The following is a 20,224-nucleotide window of genomic DNA, read 5'->3' as shown; positions in this document are numbered from 1 at the left end:
GTGTATATGTTTAAAATGTATACGATTAGCTTTGTTTTTGGCTGGTTTCGCAATTCTTACTTTGTTTGACATAATAAAAAAAATATAAAAAAAAGTTAACTTATATTATCGTTTAAAAATGAATGCCACAAAAATAATGTATACAATACTGGGCCTCTGTGTGTGTGGTACAGATGTGGACCCTTAGAGACACAGACCATCAATCGATCAGCTTTTAGTTATCAGTGGACTTTATTAAAAATTATTTGGCACCTGATTTCCATAACAAAATCTTGTAACAGATAAGTATACAGACTGTAGAGAAGATGCACAAACACTAGTGCATTTATGAAAAGTGCAGCGGGTGCCCACAGCGGCTAATGGGTCAGTGATGGCAAACATGTCAGTGAAAAAATAAAAATAAAATGGTTGAATCTGTGCCATTGTTTATACGGGGGGGATTACTTCTTCCCATATCCTTCCTCATACATGATACTTTGGCATTTTCCTATCCATACCATTTGCCATATATTAAACCAGAGTTAACCAACCTGCGACATTCCTGCTGATGCAAAACTACAAATCCCATATGATGGGAGTTGTAGTTATTCAACAGCTGTAAAGCCACATTGTGTTAAATCCTATTCCTCTCTAGAAGTTCTTCAGCATGAAAATACCGTATTTTTCGCCGTATAAGACGCACTTTTTCTTCCCCAAAACTGGGGGGAAAAAGTCGGTGCATCTTATACGGCCAACACACCCCTATCGCAGCGGTCCCTGCGGCAATAAACGGCCGGGACCAGCGGCTAATACAGGACATCACTGATCGCGGTGATGCCCTGTATTAACCCTTCAGACGCGGTGATCAAAGCTGACCGCCGCGTCTGAAGGGAAAGTGACACTAACCCGGCTGTTCAGTCGGGCTGTTCGGGACCGCCGCGATTTCACCGCGGTGGTCCCGATTAGCCCGACCGAATAGCCGGGTTAGTGCTTACAGGACACCGGGAGGGACCTTACCTGCCTCCTCGGTGTCTTCTCCGTTCAGGGATCCCCTGTATGGCCGGCGCTCTCCTTCCTCGTCATCACGTCGTCGCGCGTAACAACGTGATGACGGAGAACGAGGATACCCGGCCGGCAGCAGAGACGTTCAGCAGCAGGCCGGCAGCAGAGCGACGGGGACACGGCGACAGCGATGGAGCGACATCCAGGGCAGCGGTGACGGGTCCGGAGCGGCGGTGGACATGCGAGTATTACCTCCTATGCAGTGGTCTTCAATCTGCGGACCTCCAGATGTTGCAAAACTACAACTCCCAGCATGCCCGGACAGCCAACGACTGTCCGGGCATGCTGGGAGTTGTAGTTTTGCAACATCTGGAGGTCCGCAGATTGAAGACCACTATTGGGTTCAAAATCTTTAATTTTTTAGATTTTGCACCTAAAAATAGGGTGCGTCTTATACGCCGGTGCGTCCTATAGGGCAAAAAATACGGTACCACTATATAAAATACAGCAGTGTGCATAACTCCATAGGATAACATGGGCAGCATAGTCAGGATGTCCATTACACGGATACCAGTACATTCTCCTGTACATGAGCCTTTTTGAAAAAAAAAAAATGATAAAACCCGCATCAGGAAAAATATCACTATGTGAATGTGCCCCTAATTTCCACAAGTAACAGACAAATCTGCTTTTTAATCAGAAAAAATTTGATTTTATGTTCTCTATAACTCTCTGTATCACGGCGTGAACTTCCATCAGGGAAATGTGTTAAGACGGACACACAGTTCACTTCTCCTCTACACTGTAGAGATCATGGCGGCGCTGTGTGTGAATAGGTATCTGCTGTCGGATCTCTGCCAGGTACTTCAAATCTAAAAAAACACAAAAACAGGTTTATGTAATAGGATGTCAGAATTATATGTATCTAGTAACATCATCTACTGTACAGTATCTATGCAGAAGTGAAGCTCTTATTTTATTGCCATCAGGAACCACTCTTCCAATATGTCTTAACTTGAAAGCTAAGCACCGCCCCCCACAGGGTGTCACACATCCTTCCTATCGCAGCATGCCATAAAGTGGGGATGTGAATCATTATTTGCGTCAGACCAAACTGTGCACCGATCATTTACAATCTTGCCCGCTGCACAGGGCACCTACCATACCACATCTTATCTACAATACACAAGTTTGCTGTCTAGTTTATAACACACTTACATCACTTTATATGGATTTATAAAATAAGTTTCAACCAATCTTATCAAAGATTTTCAAGAGTACAAACATATTCCATATAATTGTATAAATCAATACAGAGACATAGTGATAGTACAAGTATATATTGTTAGAAACATACTATGAACGACACAAATATTAAAGTGCGATAACATGGACATGACACAAAACCATCCTGCTATAAAGTCGAGGGACAGGTATTAACTAACATAAAGTAAACCAAACAAGGTGGATGACACAAAGTTCATATAGTCACATGGGCATAAACAAGCTTATTGGAGCGACACTCGGCAATTAGCATAACAAGTACACATATGGCAAATTAATGACATCAGCACACAAGAAAATCCTTCCATTTCCCAATATCAGATTGACCCAGAGTGGTGAGTGGTATCTAGGAACTAAGATCTGAGGGGGGCTCTTTGCTGCCAGGAGTCCCATATGAGATAAGTGTGGTAGCCCTTGGGGGGTGTATGGTAGTTGGGGTGTTTCGGTAGATGAGGGGTTAAGGTTAACCCTATAGTTTGTGATGCCAGGCTGAGGGCTAGTATGCTGAGGTAATTCTCCGGCCTATCGCCGCCCTTCCCAGTAACGATAGGTGCATGCATAAAATGACTGAAGGTCCACAAGGTACTTGAACTTGGATAACTTTACTTAAATGCTTGCGGTACATCCAATGAACAGTAACCGTCTCAGGAATACAGTCTCTATCTAGTGCAATGACTGACAGTTGTTGCGGACCTTGACTTCTCATAAAAGTCTCTGAATTAGGGAATATTGCGAAGATCCGTCCGGATTTAGGGGATAGATAAGGTCCGGTGATCTTGCAGAGTGTTTAGGGATTGACACACTCACAATTTAGCAGATATCAGCCGTAGCCGCGAGGCTCAGGCCTAAACTCACTGATGACAACAGCCCCACCTGTGGACTTTGGGCCCTCATACCACCCTCATGGAGTCTGTTTTTGACCGTTTGACCGTTTCCCCCCCCCCCCCCAAAAAAAAACGCCAGAACGGCCCCCATAGCATTTTTTCATTGAAAAAAAAACCGCTGCAGCCAGATGTTAGCTGTAAATCAATGAAAAATCGCTAAATTCTTTTTTCACTTAGCGTTTTTCAGTTTGGCGTTTTTTAACTCCTTCAGGACGAAGGGCATATTCCCTATGCCCGGTCCTGGTGTTTAAGCCTGGTCGTTCCCGGGTGCTAATGATAGCCGGGACCCTGGGCTAATAGGGTGCGGCACCGATCGTTGTGCCGTGCACTACTAACCCTTCAGACGCGGCGATCAAAGTTGAAAGCCGCGTCTAAAAATGAAAGTAAACGCTTCCCGGCAGCTCAGTCGGGCTGATCGGGACATCGCGATAAAATCGCGATGTCCCGATCAGCTAGGACGCGAGCGGAGACCCCCTTACCTTGCTCCATCGGATCTGATCGGCGATGGATTGCTCCAAGCCTGAGCTACAGGCTTGAGCAATCGAGCCCCTATCTCGCTGATCCATGCAAAGCTATGGCTTTGCAGGGATCAGGGTAAAAGATCAGTGTGCAGTGTTATAGCTCCCTATGGGAGCTATAACACTGCAAAAAAATAAATAAAAACAAAACTGTAAAAAGAAAAAGAAACATATGTGGTATCACCACGTGCGGAAATGTCCGAACTATAAAAATATATCGTTAATTAAATTGCACGGTCAATGGCGTATGGGCAAAAAAATTCCAAATTCCAACATGGCGTATTTTTGGTCACTTTTTATATCATGAAAATATGAATAAAAAGTGATCAAAAAGTCCGCTAAATACAAAAATGGTACCGATAAAAACTTCAGCAAAAAATTAGCCCTCATACTGGCCCGTATGTGGAAAAATAAAAAAGTTATAGGGGTTAGAAGATGAGAATTTTTTTCCGAAGTACGACAATATCCAACCTATATAAATAGGGTATCATTTTAATCATATGGACCTACAGAATAATGATAAGGTGTAATTTTTACCGAAATATGCACTGCGTAGAAACGGAAGCCCCCAAAAGTTACAAAATTAAATTTTTTCTTCAATTTTGTTGTGGATTTTTTGGTAAAATGACTAATGTCACTGCAAAGTAGAATTGGTGGTGCAAAAAATAAGCCCTCATATGGAATTTTATGTGCAAAATTGAAAGCGTTATGACTTTTAGAAGGTGATGAGGAAAATATGAAAATGCAAAAAACGGAAAAATCCTGCGTCCTTAAGGGGTTAATCCTTTTGGTGTTTTTCCACTCTTTTTGGTGTTTTTTTTTTCAGCTCCTTGGCGGTTTTGCTAAGTAATCGTGGGAGTAAAAAAACAACATGTGGGTTATAACTTTGGCATTTTTGCAGGCGGTTTTTATTCTTTTTTGGACATTAGCGATCCAAAAAAAATTATGGAGATACCTTTTTTAATAAAATTTCGTAGGGTACTATTAAAAATAAAAAAGATACAGTAGTGATGGAAAAAATTGTATCTAACAAAATTTATCTTTTTTATAACCAAATTTTTATACATTTTTAAAACAGGGATCAATTTATGTGTGCGGACAGGGACCAAAAATTTTTTCTTTATTTTACATTTTTTTTTAGGTAGTTCACTATTTAACGAAATTTATATTTTTAGCGAAATTTTTATACATTTTTATATAGTATAAGTTAATAAAATAAATATATAGTTCATAAAGTATGTGCGTGTGTTCCACTTTTTTCTCTCTATTTTGATTTTTTTTTTAGGTAGTACTACTACTCCCAGCATGGAACAGACTGTTCCATGATGGGAGTAGTAGAACCTGTACTAATTGACAGATCTCCCCAGGTCTGTTGCAATCCTCCTGTATAATGTATAGATGCGGCCGCTCTTCTATGGTCCCCTGCACTGACGTATATATACACATATTCATATTTCCCGCAGGGCTGTGATTGGCCAGATGGTTCCAGCCAATCACAGCTCTCTGCGGGAAATATGAATATGTGTATATATATATATACGGCAGTGCAGGGGACCATAGAAGAGCGGCCGGCCGCATCTATAAATTATACAAGAGGCTCTGATTTGCCTAAGTCTTAGCGGACTCCTGTTTTCTTTTGTGAAAATCTTTAATAAAAATTACAGTTGAAAAAAAATAAAAATAATTATACAAGAGGATCACAGCCGGTGTCAGGAGTGACACCCGGGGCGATCTGTCTATTAGTACAGGTACTACCACTCCCATCATGGAACAGTCTGTTCCATGCTGGGAGTAGTAGTACTACCTAAAAAATTTTAAAAATTGAGAGAAAAAAGTGGAACACACGCACAAACTTTATGAACTATATATTTATTTTATTAACTTATACTATATAAAAATGTATAAAAATTTCGCTAAAAATATAAATTTCGTTAAATAAATTTTTTTCCATCACTACTGCATCTTTTTATTTATTTTAGCATTTTTTTGGTACCCAACAAATTTTTAAAAACTTCAAAAAGAGGCCAAAAATGCAATTTCCACTAAAAGACAAAAAACACCGGAAAAAAAGGCCACACGCTGTGGCGTTTTTCCTGGCGTTTTTTTGGGCCACAAAAAAAACAAGTAGAAACTTAGCCTAATAGGGAAGGAGCACTGTGTTTACCGATCTCTGCAGAAATGATGGTCTCGTCTGCTCCAGCCTTTGCAATGATTTCTCCCCTGCAAAAACAAATAGTAAGTATAAGACTCCACAATAACATCCCAAGCTGCTGTTCTATTACCATATGTCCTGTTAAAGCAATCTAAGATAATGGATACTTTACTAGGCTGTATTCACAGGGTGCGATTTTTCAGGATTCTTTATACTTTTTTCCTGAAATTTTTTTAAAAATCTACCCCAAAATAGTGCTAAAATAACACTGTGAATAAACTGTGGGAAACGCATCGAAAAGGACAATGTGTGAACACAGCCTTAGGGCCTCTATCTATTAACCATGTAGACAGTTGTGTCCATCATGGCTGTTACCAATAGTAAATTGCAGAACGCTCACTGCAATCAATACATGGGATGAGCACAGATTGGTTTCAGTTGGCGTCTTGTACTGCGGCTCTTCAGTGGATTACGTGTAACTCATGTGGAAAGATGACACTGCCGTCATCCGTATGACAAACTGGACTATCCCTGTAAACTAGAGACTGATGGGTTATCTAAAAGGCATGTCATACAGTAGACAAATTATCATTAGATTATTAAAAATTAGTATTAAAAATGTGCCTGCATTGAGGAATCCCTTTTGGTTAGAAAACTCCCAACATGATAGGCTGACCACCGGTTGTCCGACTGGAAGCCCCAGCAATCACCTATAATCTGGTAGAAGTACCCCTTTCATCAACTGGTGCCAAAAAGTTATACAGATTTGTAAATTACTTCTATTTAAAAATCTTAATCCTTCCAGTACTTTTCATCTGTTGTATGCTCTGGAGGAAGTTGAGTTGTTCTTTTCTGTCTGACCACAGTGCTCTCTGCTGACACCTCTGTCCATGTCAGGAATTGTGCAGAACAGAAACAAATCCCCATAGCAAACCTATCCTGCTCTGGACAGTTATTAAAACGAACAGGGGTGGCAGCAGAGAGCTCTGTGGTCAGACAGAAAAGAACTACACAACTTCCTCTGGAGCATACAGCAGCTGATAAAGGATTAAGATTTTTATACAGAAGTAATTTAAAAATCAGTTTAACTTTCTGTTACCAGTTGATTAGAAAAATTATTTTTTCCACTGGAGTACCCCTTTAAACAAAAACATATGAGGTATTTACAATATCAGACACAAAGCGGTGCTTACCATGGGCTGACCACAGTGCTGTGTCCCCAGGCTACATACGAGGCTTTATCATCTCGAGCAGGTGAGGCCGTGGCTACATAGACCTGATTATCTAAAGCCCTGGAAAGATAAAACTATGAATTTAGACAATGTAAACAACCACTATTAAACATAGCAAGATAAACCCAACATTTCAGGATCCTGTCAGTTCATTTATAGAAAAATAAAACACCATCTTGTCACTGTAAGTACTGTAAAATGAGGGTCGTTTTATGCCCAAATACACTCGATGGAGAATCCAACACATTTACTCTGCGCACACTAGTGAGGCCAGACAAACTGTGCAAAAGAGTTGTGACAGGGACCAAAACTTCACCTGTTTAAAGGGTACCTCTCATCAAAAAAACTTTTGATATATTATAGATTAATGTATGCAGAATAACTTCACAATTGCATGTTATTAAAAAATATGCTTCTTTCTATTTAATTTTCCACTTTGAAGAAATGACCACTAGGGGCCTCCCTACCAGTCCTGGCAGCAAGCATTTCAGACTCGTGCTGGAGTCCTAAACACTACGAGCTGCCAGTCTGCTTTGTTCACAAAGAAGAACACTCAGAGCTGCCAGCCTGCTTTGTTCACAGCCTGTTTGGCTGTGAGCAAAGCAGGATAGCAGCTCTGAGTGTTTAGGACTCCAGTATGAGTCAGAAATGCTTGCTGACAGGACTGATCGGGAAAAATACAATAGAAAGAAGCATATTTTTCATTAACATGATATTGGAAAGTTATTCAACATTCATTAATCTAAAATATATCAAAAGTTTATTTGATGAGAGGTACCCTTTAATATACAAGGGGCTTTATGGTCCTGTCAATTAAACAGTAATACATACACAAACTGTATTTACATTTGTCTGCTAAAGAAAATGATACTCTTATTATACCCTTATAAAATGATACACTTACAGCAGTGATGTTACGTTGATGTTTACGTCTTTCATACCTACCGAGCTCTTTGTAGTAATTCCCAATGTGCTGGACCAGTTGTCATGTTAAATGCCCCTGGGTACACCAACAACTGACAGCCTGCAGTAAATCGTTAACAATTGTTAAAGGGGTCATCCGCTTTAGAAAGCCTGTTTTTTTTTTTTTTTTTTTTTTTACAATATTATGTCATTCTGAATTAATAGAGGGGTCCTCTGTTCAGGATTTTCAACTCTTGCAGAGAGGGGAAAGTAGCTATAAAGAGTGTTTCTGGGCCTTGGAGGACCTATCCTGTCCTGCATTACACTGATATTCCATTGATAATAAACCATAACAAACACTATGTAATGCTTAGGTTTCTCAATGGTGGCGCTAAGTGAACACTTACTGCCAGATTACAGCGGTTTACTAGGTGTTCTAGCAAGGTGTTACTTAATAATCATCTTCTTGTCTAGGGACCATTCTAACTAGTAGAAACTGTCTGATGTAGATAAGTGGCAGATCAAAGGGGTACTCCGGTGGAAAACTATTTATCAACTGGTGCCAGAAAGTTAAACAGATTTGTAAATTACTTTTATTTAAAAATCTTAATGCCACCAGCACTTATCAGCTGCTGTATGCTCCACAGGAAGTTATTTTCTTTGTAATTTTTTGTTTGACCACAGTGCTCTCTGGTGACACCTCTGTCCATGTCAGGAACTATCCAGAGCAGGAGCAAATCCCCATAGCAAACCTCTCCTGCTCTGGACGGTTCCTGACATGGACAGAGGTGTCAGCGGAGAGCACTGTGGTCAGACAGAAAAGAACTACACAACTTTCTCTATATTATACAGCAGCTGATAAGTACTGGAAGGATTAAGATTTTTAAATAGAAGTAATTTACAAATCTGTTTAACTTTCTGGCACCAGTTGATTTAAAATAAAATTTTCCACAGGAGTACCCTTTAAAAAGTTTTTGCAGCTAAAATTATGTTTTGCCAGATGGGGGGGGGGGGGGAAAAACCTCAGCTGCTGACTGGCATAGCAGACAATGGCTTTCTCCAAGCAAGATCCTGGACGGTGCCCTGAGGATCAGTGTTGGGGAAAGGAGGAAAGCAGGTATTTTTTTTCTTCACCTGTCTGAACACAAACTTAAAAAAAACTGGAAAACCCCTTTAGGGCGGGGTCACACGGGGCGGAACTGCAGCGCATTTCCAAAGGCAGTCACAGAGGGACTAAAGAGCGAGCTCCCGGTGGTGACCCTGCCCGTAATCTGTCACTTCTCTTTCTTCCTCCTCATTATTTGATTAATGGAAAATTGCACAATTTTATTTTTAACAGAACAACATATATATATATATATATATATATATATGTATAAACATTCATACAATATTACATAAATTAATAATTATCTTTATCATCCTTGCCTCCCCAACCTCCCCTCCCCCTTCCTTCCCCACACCCCACCAGCCTGTTGCCCATCTTTTTAATAAGCTATAAGTTTTTATTACTTCCAATTCTCCCACTCTTTATTATTAATAAGGCTTCGTTTTTTCCCTTGATAATAGTTTTTAATTTTTTCTACTAGATTATGCCATTCTTTAACATGTGGAGATTTTGGGGCAAACCATTTCCTCAGAATCATGATCTTTAGCAAGCCCAATAGCTTGATTACTAACAGCAGTGGCAAAGTTGTAATTTATTTTAACTCCTAAATTCTCCTCTATTTTCTTAGAACCCTTTTCCCACAATGTTTGAACTTCTTTGCATCCCCATATCATGTGTATAAGATCTGCTCTCTCAATCTTACATCGGGGGCAGTTTGAGTGGGTTCTTCTCCCCATTTTAAACAGCCCATCAGGGATATAATAGTCTGTGTATCAGTTTAATTTGGGATATTTTGTGATTAGCGCTAATAGATGATTTATCTATATTTCTAAATATCTCCCACCAATCTTCCTTCTTCAACCCCCCCCCCCATTTCTTTTTCCATTTCACCTTAATTTTTTGTGTATTATTATTTGCCATACGTGTAATCAGTGTATTATAATTTTTTCCTAATCTAATCTTAAAACTTATTTGTGTATTTACTACAAGGTCACAAAATTTGTGATATCCAGTTTTCCATCTGGGATTATCTTTTTCTGCATTAAACACATTTTTAATCTGTATATATGTATATTTACATCCGCCGTCTAACATTTTGACTTCTAAGACAATCCCATGATAAGAGTTCTTTATTAAACACTAACTGTTCCACTCTAGAAATCCCATATTCCCTTATTTTATATATTTCTGGGAAGTAAACATTGCCCCATATCCTCGTGAAGTTTAAACTACCTGATACCTCAAGAAATCTTTTTGTGAATTTCCAAATGTTATTAATCATTTTAAGGAATGGAGTCTTTCCTAGCTTTACATCACACTGACCCACACCCTCTAATACTTCCCACACACAGATATTTTTCTTCTAGAAGGAACTAACAAATATATTAGTCATAACCCCCCCCCCTCTGTACATAGTATATTAATCTGCGCTGCTACGTAATAGAACTGAAAATTGGGTATCCCCATTTCCTCCCAATTTAACTGCCGCATTAATAAAATTCTGTTTAATCCTCACACGTTTGCGTCCCCATAGGAGATCATTTATTTTTCTTTCTACATCTTTGAAATACTTAATCTTAATCCAAATTGGCGCTGCTCTCAAGAAATGTAATAACATTAGTAGCAACATAATTTTACTAAGGGCTAAGCGATCAGCCATATTCAAAGGGAGTTTATTCCATATACATATTTTACTATTAATTTTCTCTAATATTGGGAGTATATTAAGTTTTGTATATTGAGTCATATTTTTTGACTGCTGATATTTATCAGCAACCATCCCAGGATATCAATTCTGACCGGCAAATCACAGCTTTTCTGCGCTGATCGGTCTCTGGTGACCCGATCGCCCAGAAAATAGGGATGATCGGAGCTGTTAGAGTGTCAGAGTGACAGCTCTGATCATCCTAAAGGATAGCAGCGAGATGGCAGGGGTGCCACCTCCTCCTATCCCCTGCGATTGGCTGGTCAGGACTGACTGGTGAATCGCAGGGCAGGACGAGTTTCAAGTTTGAGCTGCAGCAAATTTTCTGCCGCAGCTCACACTCCCAGTGGGAAACTAGATGTAAATCCCTACATTTTATTATTTACATTCCCTTTAGTTATTTATCATTTAATACCTTTTATTATCCTAACATGGTTTCATTTTGTATCACTATGTCCCCCTGTCCTCCCCTCCGCAGTGCCTCTATTATCCCTGATACGTTCCTGCCAGTAAACCAGTTTTCCTTTCTGTATTGCTAATGATAGACAGCCTTAGTCATCACACACTGGCTTACTTTGGAGCCGCTTGGCTCCGTTGCCTGGGCCTAGGGCGACTTAGGGCGTCACGTGGGAGCTGCTCACGTGATGTAACCCGGAAGCGCTGCTCTATTTAACAGCCGCCGGCACGGTCATTTGGCGTGCGCTCCCCGGCATCGTACAGGCGCTCCGTCATTGCAGAGCTCATCTCGGCACTTACCTAGTAAGTACTGCTGAACATAGTTTAATCTTAGCGGTCTGTGTAGTGTCGGTCATTCGTGACCTTACATAACTATCCCGCATGTTTTTTTTTGTTTTTAGGCAGCATTATATCACCCCTCATACAGCACTATGAGGGACATTTATCAATGTTTGCTTATGTATTTTTTTTGTTAGTAATTTTTTCCTTACTTTTTCCTTGCTTATGTGTGGCTTATTTATCAACTGGTTTCAGCCTGTTGATGATTTTCTTTCACGTAAGCAATTTTTCCTTTTTTTACTTTGGTAGTAGTTTTTTCTGCTCCATGTTTGTAAATTTAGTAAATTTTTAACCCTGTTGCGACTGTCGCAGTTAATAAATACTAGACTACCCGTAGTCCATTTTAAAATTATTACTACGTAGTTAATTTTTGGAAAACTTGCTTTTCTCGCTTTCCAGTCAAAATGTTGCACGAAAAAACGCGTAGTCGCAGTTGCGACAATTTTGCGACAATTATAGTAAAGAAAACCTGACTAAACCTGTTGATAAATGTCCATATATGTGAGTAAAGTTTTCCCTATAAGTTTATCTAGGATCTGGTAAGCATCTCATCTTTTATACTTATTGAGTGCATCTATTTGTGTTGTTTTTTTCAGGTAGGACATGGTTCTGAGATGCTGAGGATAGGGGTCCAGTGCCGTTTCCCTGTTAAATGGTATTACCCACAAGCAGGTTATCATTCCTGCCAGGGATTTATATATGCAATTTGTACCGCATAGCTGCTAATCTACTCTAAATTTACAATATTACTATTGCTGCATTTTTCTGATTGGTTCTGACACCTACATCTATTGTTGTACTTCGCTATTTTTACATCTGTATCTTGATTTACCCCTGACGAAGTTCTTTATGAATAGAAACGCGTTGGATACTTTGCTATAAAAGGGGTCTTTTGTCTGTATTATCTGGTGTACAGTAACTTATAACTGTCATGCGATAACCGGGGAGTTGCATCTCTATTCCCCTTTCAGTTGATTCCTATTTTGGTGATAGGTTCACCTTTGATACACACACCTTAGTCTTTATTATTTGGTGTGAATTTTAGTATAATTAAATTAAAAGTTATATTTTAAGGCGCCTACTTGGTTGCAATGTAAACCCCCACCCATGTGAATATACCCTAAAAACACGACATTACACTACACAAAATAAAGAGTAAAACACTACATACACACCCTTACACTGTTGCGCCCCCCCCCCCAAATAATGAAGAATTAAAGGATATCTCCGGAATGTAACAATTTATCCCCTATCCTAAGGATAGGGGATAAGTTTTCGATCGCGGGGGGTCTGACCACTGGGGATAGGGGATAAGTTGTTAAATCCCGAAGGTATCCTTTAATGCAGACAGTATATCGAAAAATCATTATACGGAGACCAATAATTATTTACTAAGCTACTGTGTCCCCATTCAGCTGTACTTAAAGGTGTACTCCGCCACTAGACATCTTATCCTCTATCCCCCTGCTGCACCCAGCGTTCGTTTAGAGCATCGGGTGCAGCGCCGGAGGCTCATGACTTCACGGCCACGCCGATTAGTGATGTCACAGCCACACACCCTCAATGCAAGTCTATGGGAGGGGGCGTGACGGCCGTCACGCCCGCTCCCATAGACTTTTATTGAGGGGGCATGGCCGTGAGGTCACAAGCTTACGCCACACATCGCCAGTCATCCGGCATGGAGCGAAGTTTGCTCCATGCACCGGATGTTTGGGGTGTCGCAGCCAAGTTCGCGGGGGTTCCCAGCGGCGGGACCCCCACAATCAGACATCTTATCCCCTATCCTTTGGATAGGGGGAAAGGATGTCTAGGGGCGGAGTACCCCTTTCACATTATTGCTCTTTGCACAATATTATTACAACTGGCTTACTTAACAGGCAGAAACAGGATTTTGCAAATAACATTGATTTAACTTAATAGACTCCTATACTGATGTATATTATGACTCTACCAACCTGCAGGGCTGGCTACCTGGAATGCTGAATGGAGATGAAAAAAATATCTAGTAAATGAGTAACCCTGATAAACCCCCATCACCTGTGTTTTTATAGTAAAGTGATCATTTCCTGCAGATATAGATATTTTCTGCAGGGGCGACATGGGGTGAACTAGACATCGAATTTTTACAAAGACGACCTAAATGAAGCTGATCTGCTGGTTGTTGCACATCTGCTTTCTCACTTGATCTAGAAAATATTCCTGCTGAAGAGACAATGGAGTATTACATGCATGGATGGGATCTCTCTTTTGGCACATGGATAGAGGAGCCACCTCTATGATGTTACACCCTGTAATACCATATGGACAGTGTCCTCAGATGTCCTCAGAAAACCCCTCGAACCTTTGTTATAGTACGTGACATATCAGATCTGCTAATATTACAAAAAAGGATAAATCGTGCATAAAATTGTTACTGCAAAGCTGAAATTATTTTTAAAATAAAAAAGGAAAATACAATGACTTCTCACCTTTCTTGGTATATATCTGGGCAAGTTCTGCAAATCTGATGTCATAGCAGATGCCTACTCCAATTTTGCAAAAGGCTGTTAAGAATATTGAGGATTAATGTTAGTTCATTAGTTGCAAAGTCAAACTGTATATTAACACACACTGCCTTTTGTACAGCTTCCATTAAAATCAACAGCTGTCTACAGATGCGTGAGCATTAACAAGGTGCAAGCATTGTTCTTTGGGTACATAATGGTCCACACCTGGATAATAGGGGTAAGGGAATGTTGTGTTCTACATAGCTTTATTCTATTCTATTATATTCTATTGTGTTCACACAATTCAGCATATAACATACGTGTATCAAACACAGAGAAGCTATCTCCAGGACTCAGCGTTTCAGACTCTTGAAAACGAATTTTCCCTGGTACATCAATATCAAACAAGTGGATCTGTGAAATAAAACACAAAGGGAGAAAGACAGACTAAGGTTGGATATTTTATTGTCTAACTATGTACAAATTAAAAACTATTTCAGGTATGTTTTTTTGCACTCTGAATTATTTCCCCGCACAATGAAACTTGAGACATACATAGTTCTTGATGCCTGCAGCTGCCACTAGGGGGAGCTCACTGTATACAGATTTGTACAGCTCCTACTGAATGTAACAGTAAAATGAGTGAGTTCCTAGACCGGCAATACATGTGGCTGATAATCTGTGGCTATGTAAAGGCGAGCAAGGGATTTGTGACATTATTCAACACAGAATGCTGGTATTGGCAAACAAGACAAGGAAATTAATTAAAAAAGAAGGTTGAAAATTGACCAATTATGCGTTTATTACATTATTCTTGCTTTCAAAAAGAGAAACATAGAGGTTCTATGGCTGCTCCTACACATATGACACATCCAGTGAGGGAGACTTACATAAAACCTAAACAAAAATTGAAAATGTCTGTATGTATCATGATGTTTAAAGGAGTAGTCCAGTAGTGAACAAGTGGTGATAAGTTGCAGATCGCGGGGGGTCCGACCGCTGGGGCCCCCGCGATCTCCTGTACGTGGCCCCGGCAGCCCGTGCAAAGGGGGCGTGTCGACACCCGCACGAAGCGGCGGCCGACACGCCCCTCAATACAACTCTATGGCAGATCCGGAGCGCTGCCTTCGGCAATCTCCGGCTCTGCCATAGCGATGTATTGAGGGGGCGTGTCAGCCGCCGCTTTGTGCGGGGGTCGACACCCGATATTTAGCCGGAGAGCCTGGCCCCCGTACAGAGAGATCGCAGGGGGCCCAAACGGTCGGACCCCCTGCGATCTCAAACTTATCCTCTATCCTTAGGATAGGGGATACGTTTTTCACCACTGGACTACCCCTTTAAAGGGGTATAACCAGGAATAAATAAAAAAACATGCATTTTTTCTTTCAAAGACCGTGCCCTGTTTGTCTCCACTTTGGGTGTGGTTTTACAACTTGGCTCCATTCACTTCTATGGAACTGAGCTGCAGAACCACACCCAACCTGGAGACAAACAGGGAGAGGTCTTTGAAAGAAAAAAGGCCTGTTTTTTGATTCTGGGAATACCCCTTTAAAGACGTTCCATTACCTTTCTGTGTTTGATCAGCAATGTGCCATCTGGTCCAAAAACTGTACAAGTGTTGTATAATTTCCCAGAATCCTCTTCTGGAATGGAGCCTTAAACAAGAATTACATTTCTAGATGTAATATTTTTAATGACAAGTTTAACACAGTCTGGCATCTTCAAGGAGAACAGGAGAACCTTAAAGATGGAAAGAAGGACACATCGTAGCCAGATGACCAAAATAAATAGCTGCTATATTATGCTATTCCACCATACAGTGCAACGTTTGGCTTTCTCAAGCACTAAGAACCTTGTAAGTTACTATTTAAAGGGGTACTCCAGGGAACTAAATCCACAGCCCATCCTTTTCCTCTCACCAACCTATTTATTTGTCTAAATATCATTCATTAGCTAAATAGAGCAGTTTCCCTCTCTCATCTGTCTCTTACATGCAGGAAGTGAGAGAAAGACGTCATAATGTGATCCTGCTTGTCTCTGGGCAAACCCCTCAGTTAGACCTAGCCCCCACCCTCCTGCAAGACAAACACCATGTGATTTCTGCCCTGTCTGGCTTCACAGCCACAACTCCCCCTCCCCTCCCTGAGTGAGGACCTTGCCAGCAGAGAAGTCTCCTCAGCTCATAACACTGCTCTTTTCCTGCTGTAGATCTTATCACTGACTGGTGCCATTAAGAGAATAGCATGATTTATTGCTGGCGGGGGGGGAGGATAGTTTTAAAGAAAAGACCTGTACAGTGTGTTTACAACAACACAGCATGCACATAGATAGTAAAGGCAATTGGCTGGCAGTCATTACACAGAGCCGCGCTGACTGCTGGGAGTTGTAGTCTGGGCTGCAAGCAAGGAAACCTATTTAGGAGTCAACTGGGGCCACAGGAGCTGGCAAAATCACAAGGATAACTACAGGGGACACAGAACAGGTATTGCGGTGGCTTTGGGGCATTTTTCTTTTTCTTATCTTCCCCGGAGAACCCCTTTAACTGGGACATTCGAGAATGAGATTCTACAGCCAGTGCTGGAAGTAATATGTGTAGAACAGAGGGGGCACTTGGCAAAGATCAAATTAAGTTCCTCCATAATGGTGCTGGGATGTGCCACCCAAGACAGTATTTGTTTCCCCCTCTAAAACGGCAAGCCAAGTAACAACCCCCTTTGCTTCCTAACAGTTTAAGGGCATGTTCACACAGCTAATAGCCACATGTTTTTTTGCCATGGAAACTGCACTGCTTTTCACAGCAAAACCATGCAGTGTCAGCTTCTGAAACCCTGCTCCCACTGACTTCAATGGAGAAACGTGCTTTATGAGCTGAAGCTCCTACTGCAATCAATGGAGCTTCAGGGCCACCCCAAACCACACTGCCTGGGGCTCACAAACAGCTGTGATGCAGCACTGCACACAGGCATGCATTATGCCAGTGTACACAGGCCCAAACAAGGTTTCTTGAGGTATGTTAATCTAAACACAGCAATGAGTCAATTCTGGGATATGAAACTTTGACTAAGGGGCCCACAGGGCAATTATCGGCCGAACAGGCTGTAACAGGGCTAGCGATCAGCCAACAAAAGAGCAAACAATCGCTTGTCGACTGATCGACTCGTTTTGAAATTGCCTGTTGGCCACACGTCTCCCAGTGTAATAGTAAAGGTCTGAACAACTGATCCAACCATTGACAGATCAGGATATCAGAAAACCGTTCTCTAACCTCCAATAAGGTAGATCCCACATTCCTTGGCTACTTCTGACAGTATCTGTGTGGACTGCCCAGGAATCTTCTCAGCATACTCCGGAAAAAATTTGGTACCGTAAGGAGAATTGAAGCACTCCTGGGAAGAAACAGAGGAAGAAAGATAGATTACTGTTTTTCATTAGCTCATGACAGCACCCCCGGAGAGGAGCTCCCAATGCAGGACAGCAAACCTGGGAACATAAAAAGGGACACGCCTCTCCACACCTCAGTTCAAAGTAAAGTACTCCAAAGGAGCCAATAAGAAATAGAAAATAATTTTCATCCTTTAAATTCATAAAGCAACATAAAAAATGATTATTATTATTATTTTTTTGGGGGGGCGGGATAAAAGAGGGGTGCTGTAATGAGCCAATGAAAAACAGATTACCCGGTAACTAATCTATCTTTACCTGATCGCTCATGACAGTACCCCTAGAGACTTAGAATAGTAACTAATCTGGGCGGGACTACCACCTGAAGGACTTTGCGTCCAAAGGAAAGATCAGAAACAGGATTTAAAGGGGTATTCCAGGAAAAAACTTTTTTTTATATATCAACTGGCTCCGGAAAGTTAAACAGATTTGTAAATTACTTCTATTAAAAAATCTTAATCCTTCCAATAGTTATTAGCTTCTGACGTTGAGTTGCTGTTTTCTGTCTAACTGCTGACTCACGTCCCAGGAGCTGTGCAGCTCCTATGGGGATATTTTCCCATCATGCACAGCTCCCGGGACGTGACATCATCATTGAGCAGTTAGACAGAAAACTTCAGAAGCTAATAACTATTGGAAGGATTAAGATTTTTTAATAGAAGTAATTTACAAATCTGTTTAACTTTCCGGAGCCAGTTGATATATAAAAAAAAAGTTTTGGCCTGGAATACCCCTTTAATTGCAACCTATAGTGTTTTAAAAAGGTATGTTTCGAGGACCATGTAGCTGCCCTACAGATCTGGTGCAAAGAGGCTTCAGCCTTCTCTGTCTAGGAGGAAGCCACTGCTCTGGTAGAGTGAGATGAAAAAAAGGAAGGTGGATCCTGATTCTTTGTTGTATAGGCTAAAGTAATTGATGTCCTGATCCATCTACCAATAGACTGTTTAGAAGCAGTTTTGACTTTATGAGGGCCAGAAAATTGGACTAAAAGATTTTCTGTAGAACGAAAGTCCTTAGTAGAGTCCAGATACTTTAGGAGGCATCTTCCGACATCAAGGTTATGGAACTTGACTTCACCTTCATGTCTCAACTCATTGCAAAAAAGAGGGAAGAATAATCTTCTGAGATTTATGAAACTCTGAGACCACTTTCGGCAGAAAAGATGGTTTCGTTCTCATTACTACTCTGTCATTTAATATCTTGGTATAAGGAGGAATGTCAGAGAGCGCTTGCAATTCTCCTACCTTCCTAGCCATGGTTATTGCCAGGGGGAAGCACATCTTGGGGGTGAGCAACTTGATGGAATAGAATCCAGAGGTTCAAATGGCGGTCCTGATAAGGCATTTAACACCAGATTCAAGTCCCAAGGGGAACGGTCGGTCTTGATAGAGGATTTAATCTTTAGAAGGCTCTCCATGTTCTTAGGTATATGGTGGATGTTAAGTCTTTCCTACTTGCAAGTAAGGTGTTTATTACTTGGTCAGATAGGCCTCTAGCTTTTAAAATTGACCTCTCAGCATCCAGGCTGTTAGATAAAGGTGAGCCGACTGAGGATGATGAACTGGTCCCTGGTACAGTAGATCCTTCCTATCCGGAAGAACCCATGGTTGTGAGACTGACATTGTCCTTAGCAGGGAAAAACCAGGGCCTCCGAGGCCAGAAGGGCGCTATCAATAGTACTAAAGCTCTGTCCTGTCTTCTCTTTTTCAAGCCCCGAGGGATAAAACGAAGAGGTGGGAACACGTACCCTCTTTCTTTTCCCCAATTCTGAGAGAAGGCATCTACTGCTGTCGGATAATCCATAGGGTTGAGAGAATAGAACCTGTGAATCTTCCGGTTGTTTTTGGAATCAAAGAGATCTATAGAGAATTTTCCAAACCTTTCCTCTATCACTGCAAATATCTCCTTGTTTAGACACCATTCGGAATAAAGAAGATGAACTCTGCTCAGGAAGTCTGCCACCTTGTTGTTTTTCCCTTTCAGGTGAACCACAGGGAGAGATGCCAACCTGGCTTATGCTAAGGAAAAAATCTGGAAGGAGAGATTTAACAAGGAGTTTGATCTTGTTCCCCAGTTTGTTTAAGTAAGCTACAGTGGTGGTGTTGTCTGAATATATCAGCACATCCTTCTCTTGAATTTGAGGAATAAACAAAGATATTGCCTGGAACACTGCATAGAGCTCTTTGTAATTTGATGTAGACTGATGCATCAGTGGAGACCATCTGCCTTAAAGGAGATGCTGGCCGCAGGAGGCACCCCAACCCCAAGGACTGGCGTCTGTAGTTATACTCACTACCGACGAGGGAGACCGAGGTACCCCTTGAGATAGGTTGTTGGGGTTCATCCACCATATCAAGGAGACCCTTGCTTTTGATGAAAGGGAACATTTTTGGTTTAGTGATGAGGGATTGCCATCCCACTTTTGAAGGATATCTGTCTGTAACATCCTGGATCTGTACTGAGCCCATTTCACTGCTACAATACAAGAAGTCATCAGACCTAGTACTGACATTGCTTCCCTGAAGGTGCATAGGTGAGACCGGAAAATAACTTCTACTCTGTCCTTGATGAGGATCTGTTTGGCTAGAGGCAGGAGAGAAAGCCGAGACATTGAATCCAGAAGGATGCCCAAGAAAACGCACAGCCTGGAAGGGGTTAAGTTTGACTTTTAGAATCAGATTCTAACCTAGATCTTTCAGTATGGAGCAAACTACTTGAATGTGCAAATTAAGGGT

General features: G+C 41.1%; 1 protein-coding gene across 1 annotated transcript in view; it reads right to left on the bottom strand.

The window, feature by feature from the left end:
• Positions 1–1,349: 1,349 nt before the first annotated feature.
• Positions 1,350–20,224, bottom strand: part of NIT2 (nitrilase family member 2) — a 38,788-nt gene continuing 19,913 nt past the window's right edge. The window contains exons 3-10 of the mRNA XM_056559294.1: positions 17,314–17,434; positions 15,615–15,703; positions 14,369–14,462; positions 14,031–14,105; positions 7,997–8,075; positions 7,013–7,111; positions 5,832–5,887; positions 1,350–1,853 (exon numbers count right to left, since the gene is read on the bottom strand). Of these exons, the coding sequence (XP_056415269.1) occupies positions 1,768–1,853; positions 5,832–5,887; positions 7,013–7,111; positions 7,997–8,075; positions 14,031–14,105; positions 14,369–14,462; positions 15,615–15,703; positions 17,314–17,434 (699 nt within the window). The 3' untranslated portion in view covers positions 1,350–1,767. The remainder of the gene's footprint in view (positions 1,854–5,831; positions 5,888–7,012; positions 7,112–7,996; positions 8,076–14,030; positions 14,106–14,368; positions 14,463–15,614; positions 15,704–17,313; positions 17,435–20,224) is intronic.

This window comes from Hyla sarda, chromosome 2 (assembly GCF_029499605.1).
Source record: "Hyla sarda isolate aHylSar1 chromosome 2, aHylSar1.hap1, whole genome shotgun sequence".
In the NCBI taxonomy this organism is placed as follows: domain Eukaryota; kingdom Metazoa; phylum Chordata; class Amphibia; order Anura; family Hylidae; genus Hyla; species Hyla sarda.
Note: the sequence above shows the minus strand (reverse complement) of the source record. Positions and strands in the feature narration are given on the sequence as shown.